Source organism: Eptesicus fuscus, chromosome 4 (assembly GCF_027574615.1).
Source record: "Eptesicus fuscus isolate TK198812 chromosome 4, DD_ASM_mEF_20220401, whole genome shotgun sequence".
NCBI classification, from domain to species: domain Eukaryota; kingdom Metazoa; phylum Chordata; class Mammalia; order Chiroptera; family Vespertilionidae; genus Eptesicus; species Eptesicus fuscus.
In genome coordinates this window covers 17,867,328-17,895,163 of record NC_072476.1, presented here as the reverse complement: position 1 = coordinate 17,895,163, position 27,836 = coordinate 17,867,328, and the positions used below count along the sequence as shown (strand labels likewise).

Here is a 27,836-nt window from a genome sequence, read left to right as displayed (position 1 = left end):
TTATCTCTGCAGATACATAGACATTCAGTATCTCAGTAATTCCTAAGTCTAAAATATTTGCTCTTTGGGAGAGCAGATTTTTGTGATGACCTGCTGCTCTCCCATACTGCTGGCATTATTGGAGTAAACGCTCGTATATTATTTTTAAAAATAAATAAAATATAAATAAAATATTTTCTCTTTATTCCTTTCCAGTCCCTGGTGTACAAGAAAAAAAAGAAGAGTTAAGAGAGAACTGTCTTTAGTTGAGCCCCTACTACATGTCAATTTCTGTGTGAAGCACTCTACACACATGATCTCTTTAATCCCCAGGCTGCCCTTCTTATCCACATTGCAGATGAGGAAACTGAGGCTCAGAGAGGTCAACCAACTTAATCAAGACCTCACAGTTAAGAGGTGGAAGAGCTGGGTTCACACTCAGAGCTGTCTGACATTTATTCTATTCCCCTAGGTTGCTTCTCAACCCACAATCTAAGCACCTACTCCTATGTGCAGGTGAGACATCTGTGGCTCCTCAAGGTGAGGTGACTTGCTCTCAAAGGGCTCTCAGCTAGCAAGTGGTGGAGGAAAAGGGGGCTGCAATAATAATAGATTTACTTATGTCTATTATTGAACCCTGGCATCCGACTGCAAATCCAGTGTTCCATCCCAGACTGGATGGGAATCAGTTCATCAGATGAATTCTCTACAACAATAAAACCCTGGAACATAATAGTAAGTACCAAGAGGGAAAGACGTGACAGGTTTAATGTTTTTCCTTGAGGGTGACTCCTGCCAGCCCCAGACTGGTAGCTCTTCTACAGCAAACATATAACCAACCCTCCAGGGCAGTGGTTTGTAAACTCTCTTCTATGGAAAGCACCAAGGACTGACAAAGGTTAGTGAGAAAAGAACATCAAAATAGTGGAGCCAGCCTGGCCGGTGTGGCCTGATGGTTGAGCATTGACCCATGAGCCAGGAGGTCACGGTTTGATTCTCGGTCAGGGCACATGCCCAGGTTGCAGGCTCAATTCCCAGTAGGGGGCGTGCAGGAGGTAGTCCATGGATGAGTCTCTCTCATCATTGATGTTTCTCCCTCCCTTCCTCTCTGAAATCAATAAAAATATATAATTTTTTAATAGTGGAGCTGCCTTATCCAGTTTGGCTCAGTGGATAGAGCATCAGCCTGCAGACTCAAGGGTCCTGGGTTCAATTTCGGTTGCAGCTCCTCCCCGTCCAGGCCCTGGTCAGAACTCGTACAAGAGGCAACCAATTGATGTGTTTCTCTCACATCAATATTTCTCTCTGTCTTTCCCTTTGGCTTCCACTTTCTCTAAAACTCAATGGAAAAATATCCATGGGTGAGGATTAAACATCTACACTAATAATAGACAAATATGTAAATTGACCATACCTCCACAACGCCCACAGCCAATCAGGAGTGAGTATGCAAATTAACCTGACAAAGATGGTGGGCCTGTGGGCAGCATGCACACGTACAGGCGCCAAGTGGCCTGGGGTGGGGCAGGACACCCACCCACCCTCCGTGTAGCCAGGGCGATGCGGCAGGCATCCCCGGGACCCCTCCCACTTCAAGCCTGTGGCCAGTGCACACACGTGCCAGCGCCAAGCGGCCAGGGTCCCGGGTATGCCACTGGAGTGTCCAGTCCTGTCAGCCCGGCCTGGGGGTGGCTGGAGTTCACAGTCCTTTTGGTTTGTGCAGCCCCTGGACCAGAAGGGTAATTAAGAGCACAGGGAGCACCAGGAATGCTGGGAATCGTAGTTCTGGTGGCAGACGCATTGCGGGATCTCCTAGACACTAGAGCAAAGTGAGCCTGAAGCAAGTTAATGTTGCGGGTGGGGGGTGGAGGGAAAGCAAAGGTGAGAGACATAAGTAAAGTCACAGTGTCGAGGAAAAATTAAAGGGAAGATATTCTGCAACTTCTAGGAAATCTCCACCAATGGAGCAAAGAAAAAAAAAAAGACCTCTATTATTCTGTGAGCACCAAACCAAACTGGGTTGGGGTCTCAAACAATTTGCTCATATGATTGCAAAGACAGACAAAAACTCTCGGATTGGAGACCCCCCGTGCACAAATCTTCATGCACCGGGCCCCTAGTGTGTGTGTGTGTGTGTGTGTGTGTGTTTGTGTGTGTGTGTATAGTGGAGCCTGAAACCTGGGCATGTGCCCTGACCAGGAAGCGAATCATGACCTCCTAGTTCATACATCAATGCCCAACCACTGAGCAACACTGGCCGGGCATGATGTACAGATTTTGATGTGCAACTTCTGCCTGACGTTTTGAACGGTGAGGTGTTGTATCTGGTTCCTATGGCTTCCGTAACAAACTACCACAAACCCAGTATGCCCTGAATGGGAATCGAACTGTGACCTCCTGGTTCACAGGGTGTGGGCCAACCTCTCGACCTAAGTTATGTTTCAGCTCCTGAGCCCTAAGGTGGAACAATCCTCTAGCTACTCTCCCATAAGACCGGACTGAGGGACCCAGAGCAGACCTGAGAACTGTTCTCAAGACTTGAAGAAATCATATATTACCCTTACCTCACCTCTGACCATCCCCTCCCAGCACAGCCCTGAACCCCCTAACCCACGATGTCTTGTGGTTTTGCCTGTATAATCTGTAACCTACACATTGTTGAGGATTCGGATCTTAAACACTAGCTCCCCGCCTCTGGATTGGCCAATTCCCTATTAAACTATTTTTCTTTCTATGCTGCAAACTCCAGCTCATGCATCACCTCGCACCAGTGTGCTCAGGCAGATGGACTCAAACATTGGGGTCCCAGTAGCACAAGGAAGGCCTAGGACTGCCTGCCCCAACCAGATCAGGAGAGAGGCAGGGAGCAGGGTCTCCCTCAGAGCCCCCAGAGGGAATCAACCCTGTGGACACCTGGATCTCGGGCTTCTAAGCTCCAAAACGGTGAGAGAATGAAGTCCTGTTGCTTTAAGCCACTGCATTGGGGTGTTTTGTTACAGTAGCCCTGGGAAACTGACACAGGGCCCCAAACTGGGGTGCTACAAGGACACCCCAAACAGACCTCAGACAAGGCCAACCTCAGATTTCTGACAACCAAGGGGTAGGGAAGAGCTGGAGAAACTGGCCTGACAGATACCGAGTAAGAAAAACCAGGACACACACACACACACACACACACACACACACACACACACACACAGTTCACGCGAGTCCAGATGTGCAAATGTGGGGTGCCCAGAAGGACGTGGGAGCTGGGAGATGTGCATGGGAGCACCAGACGCTAGCTCACTTAGCCTCAGTGTCTTCACCCTGAAATGAGGTGTGGCGGGTGGAAGGCGGGCCAGTGCTCACCGGAGGCCACACTGCCCACCCTGCGAGGATGACGCAAGGCGCCGCCACTCTGGGGCAGGGAGGAGGCAGGCAGGGCTGGGCGGGAGGACTGTGTCAGGATCCTCCCCCCCCTGCCCCTCCCCACCCCGCTCCGCCCCCAGTTACCCTAGGACACAGCTAAGCCTAGAGCATCCTGCTCCCACAGCGCTGCCCCAGCCCGTCTCTAAATGCCTCGCTGTTCCACGCTTTGTCAGTGGAATTTACTTTAAGGATTTTAATAAAAAGGGCATCTTATGTGAGCGCTAACTCGTATTCCCAAAACAGAGGCTCAGAGCAGCGTGAGTTACTCTTCCTTCCCCAGCAAATTCCACGGACAAACAGCATCAAGTGCAATTGTTGAAAATCCCTGTGCTCCTGGAGGGGCTCTCAGAGGGGACACGTGGTTTGTGCCCGAATGAGGCCAACCTAAGATTAGAAAAGTTCATCAACAGGCGGTGGGCAGCTGGGCGGTGGGCAGCCGGGCGGTGGGCAGCCGGGCGGTGGAGCGCGGCGTCGGGCCATACTGACCAGGACAGAGGTATCAGTTATGTATCAAATGCCCACTACACATGGGGAGTGTGCGGGGCGCTCCCTGCACCTGACCGCTAATCCCAATCCACAGCCCAGTGGGGTTGGGGGCACAGCCCACCTCGGGCGGGCAGTCAGTCGGGTTACATCTTGTAGGCAGAACCTAAAACAAGGATTAATTCGATCACAAGTGGACCGTCTTTTGTTATCACCATGGGAGCCAGGCAATCCTCTTCCCCAAAACATCTTTTGTTGGAAGTTCTAAGCACTTGCTGCCATGACTGTTGTTTTAATAATATATCCGGAAACTTCAAATCAGCACGTTTGTATTGCTTATCCTTTAATAAACGTTATATCCTATGTGGAAGTTCATTCTGAGAATGCCCAGCCACACAGCCAGACTCAGCCACCCACCAGGGTTTGTTCTGAGAGTAAATTCCTAGATGTTGGGCAACCCAGGCCCGTGGCTCCGTTGGTTGGAGCATCATCCCGTACACCAAAAGGGTTGTCAGTTGGATTCCTGGTCAAGGCATATACCTTTTGGGTTTTTTCCCTGGGTGGGGGCACATACAGGAGGCAACAGATCTATGTTTCTCCCTCACTTTGAAGTCTCTCTCTCTCTCAGTAAAATTTATTCAGTACAAAACAGCTCAATTGTGATGCAGCATGGCTGTGAGGTAACCCTACGGCCAGGCCCTCTCAGGCTAGACAGCTCTGCTCGGCGCTGAGACCCCTTTGGTATTTCAGCTTGGCTAGGGAAACACAGGTCTTCAATGGGAAGGGAAAGTGCACTCCCAGAGCCAGAGGGGAGCTGCCTTATATACAAAGAAGTCCCCGCCCCCACTCCCTTATTGGTCCATCTCCCTGTAAATGAGGACTCCAAATCCTCATAGTATGATGGGTCCCAAAGGCATTTTCCTGATTGGCCAGAATGGAGCTGCTCTGATTGGTTAGTAAGACGTTGATGATTGGGGGGAGAGGGGAGGGGACACATAGCTGCTCGGCTCTGATTGGATAGGGAAAGCCTCAGACCTATTGGTTGAAATAGGATTTAGAAACTCTTTTTTTTATATATATGTTTTATTGATTTTAGACAGAGAGGAATAGAAAGAGAGACATCAATGTGAGAGGGAAGCATCAACTGGTTGCCTCATGTACACACCCCAACTGGGGATCGAACCCACAACCTGGGCAAGTGCCCTGATGGGGAATCCAACCGGTGATCTTCCGGTGCAGAGGAGGATGCTCCCACCAACTGAGCCACACTGGCCAGGGCCAGGAGCTCCTTTCTAGGCCTGGCCCAGGTGGCAGGAACACAGGGCAGGCAGGCAGTTCAGTGCCAGCTTCTCCCTGAAGTGCAGCTTGCGTGAGAGGCCCCTGTGCAGAAATGGCTGCAAGGCTCTGTTTTTAAAAATTTGAGCCCCGTTAGCCTCCAGGAGCCTTTCTTATAGGTATCTTCTTTCTCGGGGTTCACAGGAGTATCACAGATCATTTTGTAGGAGAAAAGAGAAGGTGCTAATGTATGTAATTCCACTGATTTGCACATTTAAAAATGGTCAGAACAGTGCATTTTAGGTGAAATATATTTTACCACAAATTTTTAAATGAGTAATATAATATGCAAAAAACAAACAAACATTAAATTGTACGTACAAAGGGTGAAGTATATCATATGTGCATTATATATGAACTAGAGGCCCGGTGCACGGATTCATGCACCAGTGGGGTCCCTCGGCCTGGCCTGTGGGGATCGGTCCGAAACTGGCTCTCCGACATCCCCAGAGGGGTCCCAGATTGCGAGAGGGTGGTTCTCGGGTGACGCACCCCGGAATCGGGCTCCCTCCTCTCTGGTTCCGGGTGACCACAGCTCAGCAGTTCCTGCTTTGATAGTCTGCCCCCTAGTGGTCAGTAGGCATCATAGCTACTGTTGGGCCAGTCAGCCGGTCACTTAGGCTTTTATATATATAGATAAAGCTGTAAAAAAGGATCCATTGTGGATGTCATATAAGCTACCTATGCCACTGGGTGGTGTTACCCCTATTTTATAGAAGAGGAAACAGAGGCTCAGAGAGGTGATGTGACTTGCTCAAGGTCACACAGCTGTTCAGAGGCAGAATCTGGCTTCCAGGTCAGGTCTGTGGGTCCCCTCTCATGTGAGGCCCCCTTCTGCTCTGCCATTCTGCAGCCTTTGGCACCTGCTGACGGAGACCTTCGCGGCTGGTGGCTGTCAGCGCAGCGCTTCACCTGGGGAAGAGAGTTGGGCCACACATGGGCATTCAGGGAGAGGAGATGCTGTCGGCAGTGAGAGTGCACGGCCGGGACAGAGAACAGGCCCACGCAGGTTTCTGGGCAGCGGAGCTCGCCTGATAGATTGGAATGTAGATGTGGCTGAGCTGCATCAGCCCACGTGGAGGGCATAGCCAGAGTCCACGCCGCCAGGAATCCAGGACCCTTGGCACCGGGGATTACTGTTCACCAGCTGGCCCAGGGAGAGACGGGAAACCCCTGGTACACGCAGTAACCCACTGCTGAGGCAGCTGTGGGAGTCCTGGCCGGAGGCCACAGGCCACGGTCACTGTGTCTATCCGGAGCCCAGACCAGTGAAGCCCAGGACGCTCCAGCGTGAACAAGCCCGCCCCCACCCTGCCATGACCCTCAGGTGCTGGAGGCCCACAGCAGGAGCCTGCTCCAAGCTCTCACCCCTGCTCACTCCCAGCTCATGGTCCTACCCCCATGGATGGAGGAGGCAGATCGGGGGGTGGAGTGCAGCCTGGCTTCCCAGCCCTGAAGACAGTTCAGGCCTGATTACTGGCTCGTGTTGGCCAGAGACGGAGATGGAGTTCATGAGAGAGACACACAGAGATGAAGAAGGGGACAGGCCAGTGGGTCCAGAGAGACTGGGCCTGGGGACCTTTGGGGACGCCTGGAGATATTTTGTGTTACCACAGCTGGGGAGGGGGTGCTACTAACATCTAATAGGTGGCGGCCAGGGAAGCTGTTAAATATCCTCCAGCACATAGGCCAGTCCCCACAGCAAAGAAGTATCCAGCCCCACTGTCAATATTGCTACAGTAGCCCTAGCCGGTCTGGTTCAGTAGACAGAGCGTTGGCCTGAGGACTGAAGGGTCCCCGGTTCGATTCTGGTCAAGGGCACGTACTTTGGTTGCAGGCTCGATCCCCGGCACTGGTCAGGGCACTTTGCAGGAGGCAACCAATCGATGTGTCCCTCTCACATCGATGTTTCTCACTCTGTCTCTCCCTGCCACTCTCTCTAAAATCAGTGAAAAAATACCCTCGAGTGAGGATTTAAAAAAAAAAATTGCTGAAGTGGAGACAGAGACAGTGTAGCAACAGAATGACAAAGACACAGACACGGGAACTGCATCATCTGAAGCAAACAAAACCAGGAAAGAACTTGGGGTAGGCGTAAGGGGAGGGGCAGGGGAGAGGGAAGAAAGGGGGAAGGAGAAAGGGGGGACGAGAGATGGGAGAGAATGGGAAGGAGAGGGGGGATAGAAGGGAGTAGGGGTGGGAAAGAGGGAGGGGGAGGAGGGGGAGGAGAAATGGGGTAGGAGAAAGGAGGGTGGGGAGGAGGGATGGAGGGAAAAGGGATGGGAGGGAGGAGAGAGAAAAAGACCACATTTGGAGGCCCCATCTGATTCAAGTCCCAAATTTAATGGACTAACATTTTAGAGATTTGAATAATAATAAGAGGGGTGGGCTTCAGTCGCCCTTGGGAACAAAATGTCTAATCTTTTCCAGTAAGCAAGCTGCTGGGTGTTGGAAGAGTGTATTGTTCTGCTTCCGAAGGCTTTCGGAGTACGGTTCTGGTCACAAGTCAGCAGCCCCACACACAGCCCCACAGACTCCCCAGAAAGCCCATCAGTAAACCCCCAACAGTCCCCAGGGGCAGCGCTGAGCTCTTTGAGGCCCCAACTATTCCCAACACCCAGCCTACTTCCCAGAGCAGAGGCAGTGCCCGGGAGATAAGTGTGGAGTGTATCCAATGGCTACACTTGACCTCTTTGTAAGGATCCTTCCCGCAGCCTCTATCCCTCTCTGCCCACTCCCATCTGCTCCAGTCACACCTGCTTCCATGCTGTCCCTCAAACCTCCCAGGCACACCGCTGCCCCAGGGCCTTTGCACTGTCCCGGCCATCATAGCTCATTCCCTCATCCCCTTCAGGTCTTGTTCAAATGTGCCTTTATAAAATTGCTACTTTCTCTCTCTGCTTTTTTCCCCTATAGCATTCACTTCCTTCTAACTTGCTAAATAATTCCCTTATTTGTTTGATATTTACCTCTAGTTTCCTGTAGTAAAGCACTACAATAAATATTTGTTGAATGAATGAATGGTCTTTAAGCCTCACAATAAGTCTCTATGATCAGGAATAGCATTCACCCCATTTAACAAAGGGGGAACTTAGAGTCCTGAAGTGACTTAGTCGCCCAACATTGCACAGCCAACAAGTAGAGAAGCCAGGATTCTAACTCAGGGGTGCCTGACTACAAGTCTGAGCTCCCCCGTCCCCTAGGGCTGGGCAGGGACGACAGGACAGGGTCACCACAGACCCTTGGAGAATGGCCCTGAAATGGACAGCAACCAGCTAACCCTTAATGGATAGTCACCGAGGGGCAGGCCCAGCACTAAGCACCCTCTACACATCCCCTCTTCTAATCCTGTGAGGCAGGTCCCACGTCTATCCCCATCTTACACTTGAGGAAACAGACACAGAGAGGTCATGTGACTTGCTCAAGGTCATGCAGCTAGCGAGTTCCAGAGCCGGATTCCCGCCCAGGCAGGTGGCCCTGGGTATGTCCTCAACCACAAGGCTGTGCAGCCTCCCAGGCAAAGCCTTTCCCCGGCATTCCACTCTGCCCCCAAGCCCAGGGGACCGCAAGCAGGTTCCTTGTCCTCAGCCTGCTCACCTGGAACGGGAGCCCTCTGGACGCGTTCAAAGATCCTTCAAAGATCCCCACACTAAACATTTCAAGAAATTTGTGTGCAGTTGGCAGCTTCCCTAGAGATGCCAGGTGGGAAGTGGAAAGGCTGGCCACACACTTGTTGTGAACCCTCCTTCGGGGAGGGTGGATGTTTTGGGTTGAATTGGGCCCCTCCAAAAAGATGTTAATTCCTGACTCCCAGGACCTCAGAATATGACTATACTTGGAGTCAGGGCCTTTACAGAGGTGATCAGGCTAAGGTGAGGCCATTAGGGTGGCCCCTAATCCAATATGATTGGTGTCCTATAAAAAGAGGAAATTTTGCCCAGCTGGTGTAGCTCAGTGGTTGAGTGTCGACCTATGTATGAACGAAGAGGTCAAAGTTCAATTCCCGGTTGGGGCACATGCCGGGGGCAGAGGTGGGGGGGGGGGGGGGTGGGGGTGTGCAGGAGGCAGCCAATCAATGATTCTCTCTCATCATTGATGTTTCTCTCTCTCCCTCTCCCTTCCTCTCTGAAATAAATTTTTAAAAAAATTTTAAGAAGAAATTTGAACATAAAGACACGCACAAGAAGAAGACCGTGTAAAGACACAGGCAGACAGCCATCTAGCTACAAGCCAAGGAACACCTGAGGCTGCCAGAGCTGAGCAAGAGGCATGGAGCGGATTCCCTTCACTTCCCTCAGGAGGGACCAGACCTGTGGGCACCATGATGTTTACCTCCTAGGCCCCAGAACTGTGGGAATACATTTCCGGTGTCTCAGCCGCCCAGTGTGTGGTGCTTGGTCGAACCCCTGGGAAACGCATGCAGTGAGGAACCAGACAAGCCTGAGGTCCTAAGGAAAGAGACGGCGAGCAGTGGCCGCCAAGGGCATTGCCTACACGCTGAAATCCTACCCACACCAACAGCCAATTCCTTCTTGGTCCTTTGGGCAAGGTATTTTTTCTATTTGAACTTCAGTTCTATTCTTGAATCCTGACTGGATAAACTGCCCTCAGAAATTCCCTTGGTTTTTATTCCTTGATCCATTCATTTCCTCCCAAATCCTCAGTGTCCCCCAACAAAGCACAGGACAAACCCATGTGCCTTTTGGACCGTAACTTCTTAGGTTTTATTTTTGCCCAAATACATGCTTTAATAACAACCAAAGAACTTTTTGTGAATAGGGATGGGTGCCTTATCAAGCAGAATAGAAGGATTCAGTATCTATCATTGAGGGAAGGGCAGCTGACACCTGGATAAATTAGCCTTAAAAATTAATCAGATGTAAATCAAGAATAAGGGGGACTTGCCAGGCTGGCGTGGTTTAGTGGTTGAACGTTGACCTATGAAGCCAGAGGTCACGGTTCAACTCCCAGTCAGGGCACAAGCCTGGGTTGTGGGCTCAACCCCCAGTAGGGGGCATGCAGGAAGCAGCTGATGAATGATTCTCTCTCATCATTGATGTTTCTATCTCTCTCTCCCTCTCCCTTCCTCTCTGAAATCAATAAAATATATATTAAAAATAAAAAAGAGTAAGGGGACTTCATTTTGTTTAACTTTAAGAAAAACATGGTTATCTCAATAAATGAAGCTAACAATTCTCCTGGGTCCCAGAACTCACACCATATTTATAAATGTATTATTCAGCTACTATTTGGCTTAAATGAACCTAGTGGGCTAGCTGGGGACATATTATCATTTTACTATTTTCTGCAGAGAAAATATTTTCCAATTTGCATATCAAACAACTCAAATGGCTTTTAATGTAAGACCTGTTTTTGTGTAAAATTGAGTTAACAGGTAAAGTACTGCTTTATATCATAATAAAAATGTTTTTTAAATTGTATAAATGAAAAAAAATTGTATAAATGCATAGTATCAGAAATTATCTTCCACCCAAATGTTACTTATATCTCATATATTTAAATTTTTTCTGTTTTGTTTTTTAATATATTAATATTTATTTCAAAGAGGAAGGGAGAGAGAGATGGATAGATAGAAATATCAATGATGAGAGAGAATCACTGATCAGCTGCCTCCTGCATGCCCCCCCAGCTGGGGATCAAGCCCACAATCTGGGCATGTGCCCTTGACTGGAATCAAACCCAGGACCCTTCAGTCCGCAGTCCGAAGCTCTATCCACTGAGCCAAACCAGCTAGGACTTGTGTTTTTTTAAAACATTAAAAAATAATGCTTATTGTATTTATTTTTATTGCTTTTTATCCTCAGGCAAGGATATGCTTATTGGCCTTTTAGAGAGAAAGGAAGGGAGAGAAAGAGAGAAACATGGATCTGCTGCCCTACCTACCCCCAACTCCTGTAATGCACCCTGACAGGCTGGGCATGTGCCCTGATCAGGTATCAAACCTGCCACCTCGAAGAAACCAAGATGGCGGCATAAGGTAAACACCTAACTGTTGCCTACCACAACAATTTTGAAACTACAACTGGAAAACAGAGCGCACACCATCCAGAACCATCGGAAAGCTGGCAGAGTGGAAAACCTACAACTAGAGAAAAAAAGAGAGGGGGACGCTGAGCCTCAGGAGCTGTGGAGGTGCGGAGATCCGTGAGCGTGGAAAGGGCGGGCAGCTGAATACGCGGCTGGCTTGCTCGCAGCGCGCGGAGAGGAAAGGCAGCAGACGCTGCGTGGCTAGCTTTCTCGTTTGGGAGAAAAACAAAACCTCCCGACTGCACTGAAATCCAGCTGCGGTCAGGGGAGAAACTGGTCTGTTTGGCAGCAGGCGAGGCTCGAAAGCTGCCTTCTCTCAGAGTCGCGCAGCCATTGATTAGGGCACGGAGAAACCTGCCCTCTTAGGGCGGCGTGGACGGAAACCAAGTTTGTCTGCGCCACCCTGAGACTCCGCCCCATCCAAGCTGAGCACAGCCCTCCCAGTGACTGCATTTCTCGTATGGGAGAAAAACAAAACCTCCGGTCTGCACTGAAATCCAGCCCCAGCTGGGGAGAAACTGGTCTGTTAGGCAGCGGGAGAGGCTCGAAAGCTGCCTTCTCTCAGAGGCGCGCAGCCATTAATTCGGGCACGGAGAAACCGCCCCTCTTAGGGCGGAGCAGACGGGAAACCAAAGCTTGTCTGCGCCACCCTGAGACTCCGCCCCATCCAAGCTGAGCACAGAAGCTCTCCCAGTGGAGACACTGCTGATCCTCACAGCCAACTGGCTTGGAGATCAACTCCCGCCAGTGATACCAACAATCCCAACCACTCTGAACTCGTTTCTGGGGACACACGGGGGACCCAGACGCCTACGGGACTCTCGGCCATCAGTCGGAGAGTGAGAGTGACTTTTCTGTCAGTGTGGACGACACCAGATTTCAACCACACTCATAAGGGACACATTCAAGAGGCAGACTCAGTGAGCACCAAAGCCCTACTGTGTCTCCAGCACAGCAATTTTTCCGTTATAGACACAGCAGGCCCTCACAACCAATTGGACTGGAGGTCAATTCCTCCCAGTGTACCAACAGCAATCAGGGCTTTTAACTACACCAAGACTTTGCACTCAGCCCACAAAGGGGAGTACCAAGAGCGACTACCTAGGGTGATTGGGGAAGCTGAGCTACCGGCCCCTATAGGTCACCGACCACACAAAGCCACTCCATCAACACAGGGAGGCAGCCAAAATTGGAGACATCAAAGTATGTCACAAGTAGGAGAGATAGATGAAAGCAAACTTATGGATGACACAGTGTTCAGAACCATATTTATAAGGTTACTCAAGAATCTTCTAAAAACCACTGAGAAACTTGAAGAGACCTTCAAGGACCTAAATGAGAATACCAAAAAAATGGAAAAGGACCAGTCAGAAATTATGCATACACTGTCTGAAATAAAGAATATACAGAGTAGACCACCGCACCCGAAGAGTCAAACCAAAGATCTGGAATATGAGGAAGAAAAAAACACCCAACCAGAGAGGCGGAAAGAAAGAAGAATCCAAAAGTGTGAGGATAGCATAAGGAGCCTCCGGGATGGCTTTAAGCGTACGAATATCCGAATTTTTGGGGTGCCAGAAGAGAGAGAGCAAGATACTGAAAACCTATTTGAAGAAATAATGACAGAAAACTTCCCCCACCTGGTGAAAGAAATAGACTTACAAGTTCAGGAAGCGCACAGAACCCCAAACAAGAGGAATCCAAAGAGGACCACACCAAGACACATCATAATTAAAATGCCAAGGGCAAAAGACAAAGAGAGAATCTTACAAGCAGCAAGAGAAAAACAGTTAGTTACCTACAAGGGAGCACCCATACGACTATCAGCTGATTTCTCAACAGAAACTATGCAGGCCAGACGGGAATGGCAAGAAATATTCAAAGTGATGAATAGCAAGAACCTACAACCAAGACTACTCTACCCAGCAAAGTTATCATTCAGAATTGAAGGGCAGATAAGGAGCTTCACAGATTAAAAAAAAACGCTAAAGGAGTTCAACACCACCAAACCAGTATTATATGAAATGCTGAAAGGTATTCTTTAAAAAGAGGAAAAAGAAGAAAAAAGTAAAGACAAAAATTATGAACAACAGCCTAACAAATAGTCATTGGATACTGACTATTTGTTGGATGGACCAGCCATAGGCTACAAAGCACAAGGTTGGACTGGGGCCACGAACTCCTGGAACACATTCCAGCCTGTTTTCCCAAGCGGAAAAAGCCAAGGAGAAGAATGCACCTACATTGTTTTGAAAGGCTGGGCTCAGTGGATAGAGCGTTGGCCTGAGGACTCAAGGGTCCCAGGTTCGATTCCAGTCAGGGGCATGTACCTTGGTTGCGGGCACATCCCCAGTAGGGAGTGTGCAAGAGGCAGCTGAATCGATGTTTCTCTCTCATCGATGTTTCTAGCTCTCTATTCCTCTCCTTTCCTCTCTGTAAAAAATCAATAAAATATATTTTTTTAAAAATTATGAACAACAAATACATATCTATCAACAAGTGATTCTAAAAATCAAGTGAGTTAAAAATCTGAGGAACAGAATAAATTGGTGAACATAATAGAATCAGAGGCATAGAATGGGAGGGGATTGATAATTCTCAGGGGGAAAGGGGTGTCTGTGTGGGGGGTATGGGAAGAGACTGGACAAAAATCATACACCTATGGATAAGGACAACGGGGGGGGGGGGGGAGGGAACCGGGTGATGGGGAGATATGGGGGGAAAAAAGGAGAAACAATTGTAATAATCTGAACAATAAAGATTTAAAAAAAAAAAAAAAACCTGCCACCTCCTGGTGCACGGGACGATGCTCCAACCAGCCCAGCCACACCGGCCAGGACAAAGGGTAATGTTTCATGTCTCTTACCTTTCATTCATTGATAATAAATCTTGTAACAATTTTCTTTCTTCCGTTTTACTGTCCTTGCCCGCTTTCCCTTAGGATTCCTTAGGAATCGAGGTTTGCGTTCTTTAGATAGGCAATGTTTTGTAGAATCAGAGAACTTGAGAGCCTACCAAGATCTTAGAAATTATTGAGTCAACAAACGTTCATTGGATACTGACTATTTGTTGGATGGACCAGCCATAGGCTACAAAGCACAAGGTTGGACTGGGGCCACGAACTCCTGGAACACATTCCAGCCTGTTTTCCCAAGCGGAAAAAGCCAAGGAGAAGAATGCACCTACATTGTTTTGAAAGGCTGGGTTTCAACTGCAGAACAATTGAGCCTGTGTTTATAAACGCAGCTATTTAAAAGGATATATGACTTATCTTCCAGTTAACATACCATGCAAATGTGTAAGGCTGAGCTTGGTCAGCTGAAACCAGTAAACAGGAGAACAGAAGCGCTCCAATGAAATAATTTCTATTGAATGAGTTGTTTAAGAGAATGCTGTTTTCTTTCTTTGTAACTGTTTGGGAACAAAAGAAAAATAACAATACAATCTTGGTAACCCTTCTTTGCAGAACTCCCCTCTAGAATTCTCCTTGGGATTGAGGGACAGTTATTATAATTAGATGCTTTGAGAAGCTACTAAGAGGAAGCTAACATTACTGAGTGTTTATAATGTGCTAGTTATTGTGATAAGCAGGCTATACCCAGTATCTCATTTTATCTACCCTCAAAATCTGAGATTATACATTTATTAGAACTAAGTACAGTTCAAGTTCACAGACCCAAAATGACAGTGGCCTAAATGAGGTAGAAGTTTACTTTTTTATCACATAAAAGTCTGTTATAGCCCGGCTGGCACGGCTCAGTGGTTGAACATGGACCTATGAACCAGGAGGTCACAGTTTAATTCCCGGTCAGGGCACATGCCTGGGCTGTGAGCTCGATCCCCAGTGTGGGGTGTGCAGGAGACAGCCAATCAATGATTCTCTCTCATCATTGATGTTTCTATCTCTCCCTTCCTCTCTGAAATCAATAAAAATAAAATTTAAAAAAATAAAATAAAATCTGAAGTAAAGTGGTCCAGGACTGGGGTGGCAACTCCCTGGTGTCAGGAAAACAACGTTGTTCTGTCTTATTGGTCTACTATGGATGCCCTCCATTCTCCAGTCCTCACGTGCCATACGGCTGCTCCATCTCCAGCCATTATACCTACAACCCAGCTCAGGGGAAGGAGGAGGGGGAGAAGGGAAACAGCCCCCAGAAGTTTCCCACACCACTTTGACCTACGTCCCATTGGCCAGAACTTGGTCACATGGCTACACAGAGCTGCAAGGAGGTTGAAAAGTACAGTCATTCTTTGGTACAACCGTGTGCCCCAGCAGTTTTTGCCACAGGTAAGATGCTACTGTTAATCCTCTTTTACAGATGAGAAAACTTAGAAGACAGTAACTAAACCAAGGTCACAACATCAATAGGTGAGGAGCTAGGATTTACAAAACCCTATTTCTGATATTTTTTTCATGCACCTTACATCAGTAAGGTATTCATTATTAACTCCTATATGTTGCTCGGGAAAAAAAAATTACACAAAAACAGTGCATTTAGAATTTTACTCTTTTACACTCACATCCCTGCTTATTTTATCAAATAGAAATTTTGAAAGGACAGCTGTCTCTGTGACAAAGACTAGTGTGCAGACTAACAAAAAATAGTGCTTCCTTCTTCTCTGGGGAAAGTGGGCAAATGGGCCAGCCCTCCTCACCCCTAGAGGGTTTGTAAGTGTCGATCAGCCTTCCTCCTCCATCCAGGACTCACTATGGCTGCAGCACCTTATACCCTTCACAGAATTAACCCAAAATGGATTGCAGACCTAAACTTAAAATGTAAAATTATAAAACTCCTAGAAATAACATAGGAGAAACCTAGACTTTGAGTATAGCAATGACTTTTTAGATACAACACCAAAGGCATAATCCATGAAAGAAATCATTGATAAATTGAACTTCATTAAAATTTAAAATCTCTGGCCTGGCCAGTGGTGCTCAGTGGTTGAGGACTGACCTATAAACCAGAAGGTCAAGGTTCAATTCCCAGTAAGGGCACATGGCCAGGTTGTGAGCTTGATTCCCAGTAGGGGGTGTGCAGGAGGCAGATCTATGATTCTATATCTTGCTCCCTCTCCCTTCCTCTCTGAAAACAATAAAAATATTTTTTTAATTTAAAAATCTTATGCTCTATGACAGTATCAAGAATATTAGAAGATAAACCAGATAAGCCACAGACTGAGAGAAAATATTTGCAAAAGACACATGCAATAAAGAACTGTTATCCAAAAATATACAAAGAACTCCCAAAACTCAACAATAAGAAACAAACAACCTGATTTTTAAAAATGGGCCAAAGACCTTAATAGACACCTCACCAAAGAAGATACACAGATGGCACATAAACATATGAAAAGGTGCTTCACATCATGTCATCAGGAAATGCAAATTAAACAACAGTGAGACATCACAACAAGCCTATTAAAATGGCTAAAATCTGGAACACTGACAACACTAAAAGCTGGCTGGGATGTGGAGCAACAGGAACTCGCATTCACTGCTGATGGAAATGCAACATGATACAGCCACTTTGGAAGATGGTCTGGCAGTTTCTTATAAAACTAAACATACTCTTATCGTATAATCCAGCAACATGGCTCCTTGGTATTTGCCCAAAGGAGCTGAACACTATGTCCCCACAAAAACCTTCACATGGAGGATTACAACAGCTTTAGTCATAAACTGTGGCACATTCAGATAAGGGAATATTACTCAACACTAAAAGGAAATGAGCTATTGCCCTAGCCTGTTTGGCTTAGTGGATAGAGTCGGCCCTCGGACCAAAGAGTCCCAGGTTCAAATTCCGGTTAAGGGCATGTACCTCCTCAGTTTCAGGCTCAATCCCCGGCCCCACGACTGGGTGCATGCGGGGGCAACCAGTCGATGTGTCTCACATTGATGTTTCTCGCTCTCTCTCTCTCTCTCTCTCTCTCTCCCCCTTCCACTCCCTCTAAATATCAATGGGAAAATATCCTCAGGTGAGGATTAACAAAAAAAAAATGTTTAAAAGAAATGAGTCATCAAGCCATGAGAAGACATGGAGGACCCTTACTGCATGTTACCAAGTGAAAGAAGTCAGTCTGAAAAGGCTACCCACTGCCTGATTCCAACTCTCTGGCCTTGTGAAAAAGGTAAAAGTTTGGAGATAGTAGAAACATCAGTGGTTGCCAGGGATCATAGAAACATCAGTGGTTGCCAGGGATCGTGGCAGAGGGAGGAATGAGTAGGTGGAGCACAGAGGACTTTTAAGGCAGCAAAAATACTGTCTGACACCATAGTGATGGAAGCATGTCACTGACATCTGTCCAAACCCACAGAATGCACACCACCAAGAGTGAACCCTAATGTAAACTATGGACTCTGGGTGATATGATGTATCATTGTAGGTTCAGCAATTGTAACGTACCAGTATGGTAGGGGGTGCTGAAAATGGGGGAGGCTGGACATCTGTATCTTCCCCCCAATTTTGCTGTGACCCTAACACTGCTCTAAAAAAACAAAAGTCTTAGCATACAGTCAAGGAGCCTCCTAAAATGTACCTATGTGTATGCTTCTAGGAAGAAGGTCAAAGGCTCTGTGCCAAGCCCCCACCCCCACCCTTAAATTATAAATATCAGTGGTCTGGGTTGATGGCTTCTCAAATGTCAACACGCATCAGAATCACAGGGGAGCGTGGTAAACTTCTGGGTATTCAGCAAACCCTGCTCCCTCCAGCAAGGTCTGATTCAGGGGGCTTGGGTTGGGTTGGGTCCTGGATCTTCATTATTAAGTCTCCCACGAGCTGACAGTGATGCAGGTTCCAAGACCACACTTGAAGGAATACTGCCCCACAGGTTTCTTGACATAAGCGTCTTGAAGGTATTTCTAGCGTTGATGTTCTCAGAGGCTTCCAGAAAACAAGCATCCCTCCCCCGGGGCTGGAGCCCTGTCTCAGGCTGCAAAAGACAGCTGCCCTGTGGGCCAGAAGCCTCTAGATGGCAGTGTCCAGCCAGAAACGGAGCCCGCTGAAAGCCCAGGGAGGGGAGGGGAGGAGCCCAGAGCCACCAGCCCCACATCCTGCCCCAACTGGTTCACACGTGGAACACTCAGATACGTGTCAACTGAGTGATGCATGACCGAAAGAATGACCATCTGAGGGTTTGAAATTCTCAATGATTGTAGCTAACATGTACTGCAAACTTGCTGCTTGGCACACTTCTAGCCAAATTAGAATCATGCTGTACATATTTCTCATTATATTCTGAGCATTTCCCCATTTTGATTTCAGAGAGGAAGGGAGAGCGAGATAGAAACATCAATGGTGAGAGAGAATCGTTGATTGGCTGCCTCCTGCACGCCTCTGCTCCCCGCCCCCTGGAGATGGAGTCCAAAACCTGGGCATGTGCCCGGATTGGGAATCAAACCGTGACCTCCTGGTTCATAGGTCAAAGCTCAACCACTGAGCCACACCAGTCAGGATCCCAATTTCTTTTATTTTCTTCAAAAGCATCCTTTATATAGGGTTTCAAAATTTTCCACCTAATGAAACTGGTGTGTTTAATCGACTAGTCCATTATTCTTGGTTTTTTAGATTATTTCTTTCTCTCTTCTACTCCAAATAATACATCTCATATTGTTACATAAAAATCAGCTTCCAAAACTCTGATTATTCCCCCTCCTGGTATTAATGTTCAGAAGTGGACTTTATATGATCAAAAGCTAGGACCTTGTTTAAAGATCTTGATATATTTGGCCAACTTAATTTTCAAAATGCTGTAACAGTTTGCCTTCTCAGAGCAGCATGTAGGGAGGTACACCATCTCAGACCTCCCAGCACAATAGTATCCACTTATCTTTTCTAATTGCATGCAAAACAGTCTCGCTTCTGAAAATCTGAATTTCAATATATTGATTGGTCATTTGTATTTCTGAAATCTTTCTGTAATATCATTTATTTCTCCTTTGTGACATTACTTTCTTATTCATATATATATATATCTCCCCCACAGTGTGTGTGTGTGTGTGTGTATACACACTAGAGGCCCAGTGCATGAAATCATGCGTGGGTAGGGTCCCTAGGCCTAGCCTGGGATCAGGGCCATCTTCCACCAGCTTGCCAGTCCCCAGTCCCGCCCCCGCCACCACCCACCCCAGTTCCCCATTTGCCATCCAGCGATCGGAGCCTGCGGGCCAGAGGGAGGGACCAAGAGGTAGTCAGTGCACCTCATAGCGACTGGTCGAGTGGTCATTCTGGTCATTCCACCGTTATGGTCGCTGGGCTTTTATTATTCAGGTAGTGGAAATATTAAATTTGTCATACTCCTTTTCTTTCAATTCTGTTTATATTGGTGAAGTTTAACTTTATACTCATAGCCTTGGCCAGTTTGGTTCAGTGGATAGTTAGCCTACAGACTGAAGGGTCATGGGTTCAATTCCGGTCAAGGGCACATACCTGGGTTGTGGGCTTGATCCCCAGTGAAGGGCATGCAGGAGGCAGCTGATTGATAATGCTCTCTCATCATTGATATTTCTCTCTCTCTCTCCCTCTCCCTTCCTCTCTGAAATCAATAAAAATGCCTTTAAAAAATTAAATAAATTTATAATCAAGCTTTTGTTTTCTTTTTTAAAGGGTTACATTTTATTTTTATCTTATTTTTTTGTTAATCCTCACCCAAGGATATTTCTTCCATTGATTTTTTTAGGGAGGGAGGGAGGGGAAGAGAAACATCGATGTGAGAGAAATTGGTTGCTTCCCTCAGAGGCCAGACAGGGACCAGGGATTGAACCTAAAACCCAAGTACTTGCCCTTGATCGAAAATGGAACCCGAGACCCTTAGGTACATGGGCAGATGCTCTAACCATTGATCCACACAAGCCAGGGCTCAAGCTTTTGTTTTAAAAAATATTGTCCATTACCTTTATGCTTATAAAGTTAAATATTCATATATATTTTCCTCCAGTGTTTAATCATTTGTTTTACATTTAACCTTTAATCTGGGAACATGAAATGATGCTCTAACAATTTTCCCCCAAATAGTCAATTTTCCTGGTACTACTTGTTGACTAATCCATCCCTTCCCTCTCATTTTCCTCTATTTTCTGATGAAATACCAAGTTCTTACATAAACCAGGGTATTTCCTAGAGTGTCTATCCTGTTTTACCATTGGTGCTAATGCCTAACTTTTAATTATTGCTGTTTTATATTTTAATTTCTATCTTTTATTTTGAAATCTCTTTAGCTGTTTTAAGTTGTGAATTCTTTCAGCTGAACCTAAATACTTCTGACTCGTTCCCAAAAATCCCTTTGGACTTTTACCAAAACTATAAAGTCAACTAAAAGTTAATTTGGAAAGAATCAACGCTCAAGTGTGGAAAGAAAAAAAATGGGCGCTTGCAGACATTGTTGGAGATGTATAAATCGGCCTTTTAGGAAGATAAGTGGACAGTCTCTATCAAACTTTTAAAAGTATGGATGCACTGACCCAGAATTTCTACTTCTTGGTAACTAGAAACCTCACACATATACAAAAAATAAATAAATAAAGTTCACAGCACGACTTTTTGCAATAGACGACACATACGTAAACAACATCACAGAGATCAGCTAAGGAATTATGGGTAAAGCCAAATCGACAATCCTAGCCGCAGGCTGCTGCACATGTACAGAGAAGGAAGGAGGTTCTCGATTTAATGCTAAATGAAGAAAAGCAAACTGCCAAACAAATGCCTACAGTAGGATTCCTTTTTTGTTTGTTTAAATGCATTTTATTTTTAGACAACCCACATGACATGTTTTTTCTTAAAAACAAACGCCCCTGCTCCAAGTAAATCAAGGTAGTCAATTTCGGCAAATGCTTTCTGTTAAGGACCAGTTAGCAAATATTTTGAGCTTTGTGAACCACAAGGTCTCTGTCATTGTCAATATGTAAACAAGTGAGTGTAAATAAAACTTTATTTACAAAATCTGGCAGTGGGCTGAATTTGGCCCTCAGGCTGTATAGTTTGCTGACTCTTGGTCCAGAAAGAAAAATTACCAGATTAGCCCTGAGGTTGTGGCTCAGTTGGTTAAGGCTTTGTCCCAAGACAGCAAGGTTGAGGGTTCAATCCCCAAAGCATATAGAAGAATCCACCAATGACTGCACAAATAAGTGGAACAAGTCAATGTTTGTTTCTCTTTCTCTCATTCTCTCTCTTTCATCCCCCCTCATCTCGCTCTAAAAATCAATAAATTTAAAATCTTTTAAAAATAATAAAAGGCTTTATTAAAAAAAAAAAAAAAAAAATCCCAAAATTATATCAGAGGTTGCCTCTGTGAAAGAACCAGGACTGGGACTTGGGGGACAAAGGAGGCTATTAGCTCTGTCTGCTATTGGTAAGGATGCTTCCACATGGTATTTATCTACCTTGCCATTAAATAAACACCTATATGGTATCGTGCTTCCCATATGGCAAATGCTATTCTAACTTTATAAAGTAATTAAATTCATTTCTGCCTCATAACAACTTTAAATAGAAACTATCATTATCCACATCTTACAGATGAGGAAACTGAGGCACAGAAAGGTTAAGTAGGTTTGCTGGGGATCCCACACTTGTCAGCGGTGGAGCCAGGATTGAAACCCAGCAGCCTAAGCCCAGAGATTGCACGTCAGCACTACTTTTTTAGTCCTGCTGTGCTGTTCTTTTTTTAAATAGTGCTCTAATATTCTAAACCAGCCTCTTTATACTAAAGGAAAAGCCTGAGTGGAAAAAGAAGCCATTTTCTCTCTTTATGCTGAGACCATGAAACACTGTCCTTTAACTGGCGTGAATAAAAAGCCAAGCTGAACATATATGATACTGAATGCCATACTTCCCACTGCATCACAAATTCTGGGGAAGGAAAGTTGCACAAAAGAGAGTCCAGATTTTAAAGACACAAAATCCCAAGTTTGAATCCCAGCTGGGCATTTCCAGACAAGTCACTCAACCTCTCTGAGCAATGGCTTATCCATTGGCAAAACAGGCACGTACCTACATGCCTTAGGGGTTGCTGTCACCATGCAATGGGATTTGCATGCAAAGCACTCAAGAAAGAGTTGAGAAATGACATTACATAAATTCCTGCACAGTTGGAGGACTTCCTGTTTGTCTGACAGGGAAACCAGAGCCTGCTCTGCCCACAGCCACAGTTTCATCTCCTGCCAAAGGCTAAGAGAAGGATTATAGCCACAAGGGCGCCCTAAGAAGGGACTTCTGAGGCAAAGCCCTGATGGGCAGGCCCAAGGCACCATCAGAGCCCCATGGTAGTCTGGGAGTGGAAGAAGTTGAGGATGGGAAGCAGCATCTAAACCCTGAGAGTAATCATCTGCAAGTTATAGTTCACTGATTGCTGAGTATCCCAACCCAGGAGACCCAAATCCAGGATTGGCAAGGGGCCCATTTTAGAGGTGGGCAAGGTGAGGCCCAGAAAGCTGCATGGCTGGTTCTGAAGGAGCCTGGAAAGGCATCCACCCATTCTTCCAGGCTTTCTGACCCAGGAGGTACCAAAGTCAACCTCACCCACAGAATGTGCTGGCTGGGCCAACTGGGTCTCTTTGAACACATGCTGTAAGTGTCCTTAAAGGGATGTGCACGCTGCAAATCACTGTCGTCTCAGGGCTGCCAACTTTAGTCATTGAAAGATGAAACAGAGGGCCGGAGACCATGGGATACCAGGATACAGGCTTTATTGGAGATTACCCTGCCGGCCGCCTTCCAGAGGGGAAAAGGAAAGAGAGAGAACGTGCCAGGGTGTAAGCGCCTTTTGAGGGGAGAAAAGGAGGGGACGGGGCTTAGGGCACTCAGCACACGCTGATTGGTGGTTTCATATAAGGCACATGATTAGGCACCTAGGGACTTAGGAATCAGGGGCTTAGGGTATTTGGCAGGTACTAATTGGTGGTTCAATGTACAGTCCATATAAGGTGGTCAGGAATGTCCAGCTGCAGGTGGAGTTTACGTCATACTCTGTCCATCAGTTGGGGGAAGGGAGGATCTATCAGTCATGTGTCAGCATCTCCGTGTCCCACCACCACCATCACCCCATCCCTCAAAGGGAGTTTTCACTATCAGCCTGGGGTATTGTTATCCAATTTGATAGAAGCAACAGAAGACCCAGAGTAGGCAGAAGTTCAAGATTAGAGAGTGTCAGTCCTTCCAAAATGGCCTAACAGTGATGGGCAAACTTTTGAGCTTGGTGTGTCAAACTTCGCCAAAAAACTGAGCATAACTCGGGTAGTGTGTCACTTTGAGGAAAAAACATTATTTCGCAAATGTTTCATCCTCAGGAGCAGCAAATATTTCATCCTCAGCATGCGGCCACCTCAGCGGCCGCGTGTCATCAGAAATGGCTACGCGTGTCAGTGCTGACTGACACGCGTGTCATAGGTTCGCCATCACTGGCCTAGGAACTGGATTGGGCATGGGGGAAAAGGTGTTCCCTAGGGGAAGAGGATTGCGGGATCTGGCAACAGACTTCCTGGGTTCACACCCTGACTCTGAATTTCTGGGACCGTTCATCAGCACTCGTCCTTACCAGGGACCCCTCCAGACAAGCCCTGCCCTTGGAGAACTATCCCTTTAAGACTCCGGTGGGCGGGTCCAGCCATTTTCATGGAGCTGACTCTGACACATTTCTATCTTCCAAATTCCAGGCCCAAACAGGAAGTGAGTCACCACAGGAGAATTCGTGGCTCCCAGTCTCAGGCAGACTAGCAAGGCCAACCAAGGGCCGGCCCCGCTGTGAGGGTCAGGCCTTTGTGGAGTGTATAACTGATTTGTAAGAGGAGGAACAAGATTTCAGCATCTACTTGCATTACTGAAGGGCGAGCAACTAGAGAAAGTCTCAAATGCAATCCAAGTTCATCTGAGTTGACCAGTCAAGCAAGTCACATGGGCATCTTTTGGTGACTGGCCAGGCCAGATCCCCAAACAAGAGGTTACTGAACACACTCTCAAGCCAGCTAAATGATTTATGTGCTCACAACACTATGAGGCAGTTACTTTTGTCATCCCTATTTCGCAGGTGAGCAAACTGAGGCCCATGTTAAAGTAACTTGCCCTAGGTCCTTCCTGCCCCACTTCCCAATTCTCTTGAGTTTGAAGCCACAGATCTGGGTTCATAGCCTGGTTTGGCCACCCCCCCCCCCCCAACCTTTCATTTCTAACCTGTAAAAGGGGGTCCCCTCATCCCTTCAAAAACTATTTATTGGGTGCCTACTGGGTGACAGGCACAAAGGCAGGTTAAAGAGTGAACACTGACTCCAGGAAAGGCTGACCAAAACGAAAGTACACCAGTAAATAAAATCACAAGACATAATGAAAAACAAAGGGCAGATAAAAATGCAGGAGGGGAACAACCAAAATGAATTTAAAAAGTGACAGCCTTTTTAAAAAGTGGGTAGAAGGGTAAATCAAAAGGAGCAGATCCAAATCAAAAGAATTCCACAATATTTCTACAACTTGCAGCTGGAGTAAATGTTAACCAGAGGCTTCGAGGTTTCAGTGGGGAGGCCCCAGACCCTACCATGCCGAGAGGGAAATCCTCATTGCTGGCACCCACTGAGAATGCCAGCTGGGGTGACAGCAGGCATAGGTCAGGCCCGGTCCTCCCCAACCTCAGACAGCACCAGCTCCACACCTAGGTGCTGGAAATAACCCACCCCCTCCCCTTTTGCCCCACCCCCTGCCTTCAAGGAACCTCCCCCACTGCTGGGCTGTGAGCCTGTGCCAGGAGGTAAACTGTCGCCAGTGATTCTACAAGGGCCCACTACTCATGCCCAGGGAGGCCATTGCTCTGGCTTCCACAGCCGGAAGTCCACTGCATGGTGGCCTCAGCAGTCAAGAGTCCATTTAAAACGAGATTTCACTGGGATGTCAGGTCCCAGGCAGCTTCACATGAACCCACCTGCAGTCCTCAAGTTGCACGTGGCTGTGAACTGCTGGGAACAGATTGTTCCTTCCCTGGGGTGGATGTCACCAAGGCCATTCCTGGTGACATTCCCTGCACATCAGCACATTCCTCCCCCCTCCCCTTCTCACTTGGGAACAGCCTCCAACCTTAGTCACCCCTTACCAGCCTCAAGACAATTTGCCATCCACTTCAATCTCCCCCACCCCCGCCACCCCTGTGAAAAAATGAAGAGAATAATATATTGTAGCCACTTCCTAGTAGCCAGGATTAAAAATTCAGTGCTCACCTTGAGCCAGGTGCCTTGAGGCATCCTCACAAACAGTCCTCTTTACAGATGAGGAAACTGAGGCAGTGTCTAAAGAACTTGCTAGGATGGGTTAGTGACACCGTAATCACAAGGCTCTAGGACTTCCAGGCACAGCGGCAGTGAGGGATCCACAGAGTCCGTGGCATGCCCACCAGCCCCACACAGGGCGGTGGCCACAAAGCCAGGCACTGAAACATCTGGTCAACTGGTAAATGGAAACAACAGTACCTACCCAACAGCAGAATGAGCTCCCAGGAACTTTAGACCTTGCTCATGAATATTCATTACACAGTAAAATATGCTTATCGGTATAGGCTGGTCAGAGCTCCACCCAACTTGAACTGAAAACGAAAGTGCGGTTTAAGAATGTACATGACCTTTTTTGTAGGTATCCGGAAAACACAGATAGGTCCATGTAAGTAGTTAAGTACACCCAGTAATTCTTGACAAGGTAGGGAGATGTGGTGTCTGTAGGGATGTGGATGAGTGCACCCCACCCTGATTTTGGGAATCACTCTGGTTACAGGATTCCAAGTGGAGCCAGCATGCTCGAGGAACAAGTTTCTTCCATTTTCTGCTGTGGTCACCAACCTTGGCATTGGCCCTGCTTCCCTCATGGCAGCAGGCCACACAACTCAGGCTCACCTGCATACAGCATGACATCCACAAGCTGACTGCTCAGGAAGACTCCTCCTTGAACCTTTCTGTACAATTTCCCCCAAAGTGTAATGTTTTAAATGTCAACAGAGGTAAGCGAAAGGTAGGACTTAGGGTCCATTTTCTTGAATTAGGCTTTTTTTTTAAAAGATAACATCCCCAAGCCAGACCTTTGGATTTAGTGCAAATGGGGAGTCAAGGATCTGTATTGTAACCCTTTACCACAGGGGACAGCCCACCACCCCCTGCCCCCAGGTGGACACTCCCCTCCTGGTGAGTCAGCACTCCCCTCACCCCGGGCCTTGTGGATGTGAACTTCCTCCTGCCCACTGCCCCAGGCCCTGGTCATGTCGACTTCCTCAAAACCTGAGGAACTAAAGGTGGATGAGCAGGCAGCATGAGGGGAAAGACACAGGCCTCAGACAGCTCCAGCTGCCCTCAGCCTCAGGGCTATGCGAGGAAGCCCAGACCCATGAGCCATCTGTCCATGAATAATCTGTAAAGAACCAAAGTAGCCCTAGCTGTTTTGGCTCAGTGGATAGTGTTGGCCGTGTGGACTAAAAGGTCCCAGATTCGATTCCAGTCAAGGGCACATGCCTGGATTGCAGACTTGATCCCCATTATGGGGCATGCAGGAGGCAGCCGATCAATGTTTCTATCATTGATGTTTTTCTCTCTCTCCCTCTCTTAAATCAACAAAAATATATTTCATTAAAAAAAAAAAGGCAAAGGAACATTCCCCTCGGAATTCTCTGCAGAATGCATTGGAGGTCCTTGGATGCTGGTTCTCTACCCCATGAGCTGGAAAAAGGCTGGTGCCTGGTCCCATCCGACAGAGTCCCAGTTAGTTGTCGGAGCACATTCTGACCACGGCTGATCCTGTGCAGGCAGGTTGAGAACCACAGAACTGAAGGGAAAAGGAAATGGGAACTGAGTAGCGTGAATCCCAGGAGAGCTCCCCTCACAGTCTAAGGAAATTTTATCCAGCCGGCCAGTGAGGTGACCGCACTTAATGGCTAACATGTGAGTGCTTACTATGTGCCAGCCATCATCCGAGGCTTCATCATCTCGACAGAGATCCAAGGCAGGGGCTCACCTACATCGCACCAACCCCAAAGTCCTGCTCTTGAGACTGTTAGGACCCATGAAGAAATATAGGGACTTTTCATAAAAACCTACAAAATTTCAAGTCACCTTTTACCTACTCACTCATTCAAGAAATGACCAAGTACCTACACAGGGCAGGGTGCTGCCTTCCAGAGAGCCAGGTTTCCAAACTGGTTGTGGAAGCAATGCAGTTCACAAACAGCATACTGTCATGTTTTAAATGTAAACAGAGGTAAGTGGAAGGTAGGACTTAGGATCCAGTGTATCAGACACAGGTAAGAGAACGGCTCTCTACAACTAGTATTACTTATGGTGGAGGTGTGTCTCTCCACATGAGGTCTTGATGGGAAGTATTTCTGTGGATCACAGTACAAACCACTGAGCAACAGAGATGGGCAAGAAATAAGCCATAATATACAGAATGTAATTGTGTTAACAAACAGTTCTGTGTGTATGTTAACTAGGAACCCTCAAAAAACAAACAAAAACTGCTCGGCAGTCATCAATTTCTAGATGCGCCATGAAATCAACACTGCCACTGTGGTTACATCACCTTGAAAAAGAAAGATGGGGAGAGTCCTGGCTGATCTGGCTGAGT

At 47.1% G+C, this 27,836-nt stretch overlaps 1 protein-coding gene across 2 annotated transcripts in view; it reads right to left on the bottom strand.

The window, feature by feature from the left end:
* Positions 1-4,964: 4,964 nt before the first annotated feature.
* Positions 4,965-27,836, bottom strand: part of HAPSTR1 (HUWE1 associated protein modifying stress responses) — a 55,667-nt gene continuing 32,795 nt past the window's right edge. Inside the window, exons 4-5 of one of the 2 annotated variants that reach the window (XM_054714722.1) lie at positions 14,544-14,667; positions 4,965-6,120 (exon numbers count right to left, since the gene is read on the bottom strand). In XM_054714722.1, the coding sequence (XP_054570697.1) occupies positions 6,117-6,120; positions 14,544-14,667 (128 nt within the window). In that variant the 3' untranslated portion in view covers positions 4,965-6,116. Of the gene's footprint in view, positions 6,121-14,040; positions 14,668-27,836 lie in introns of those variants that run through there. The other variant, XM_054714721.1, reaches the window with a different exon arrangement.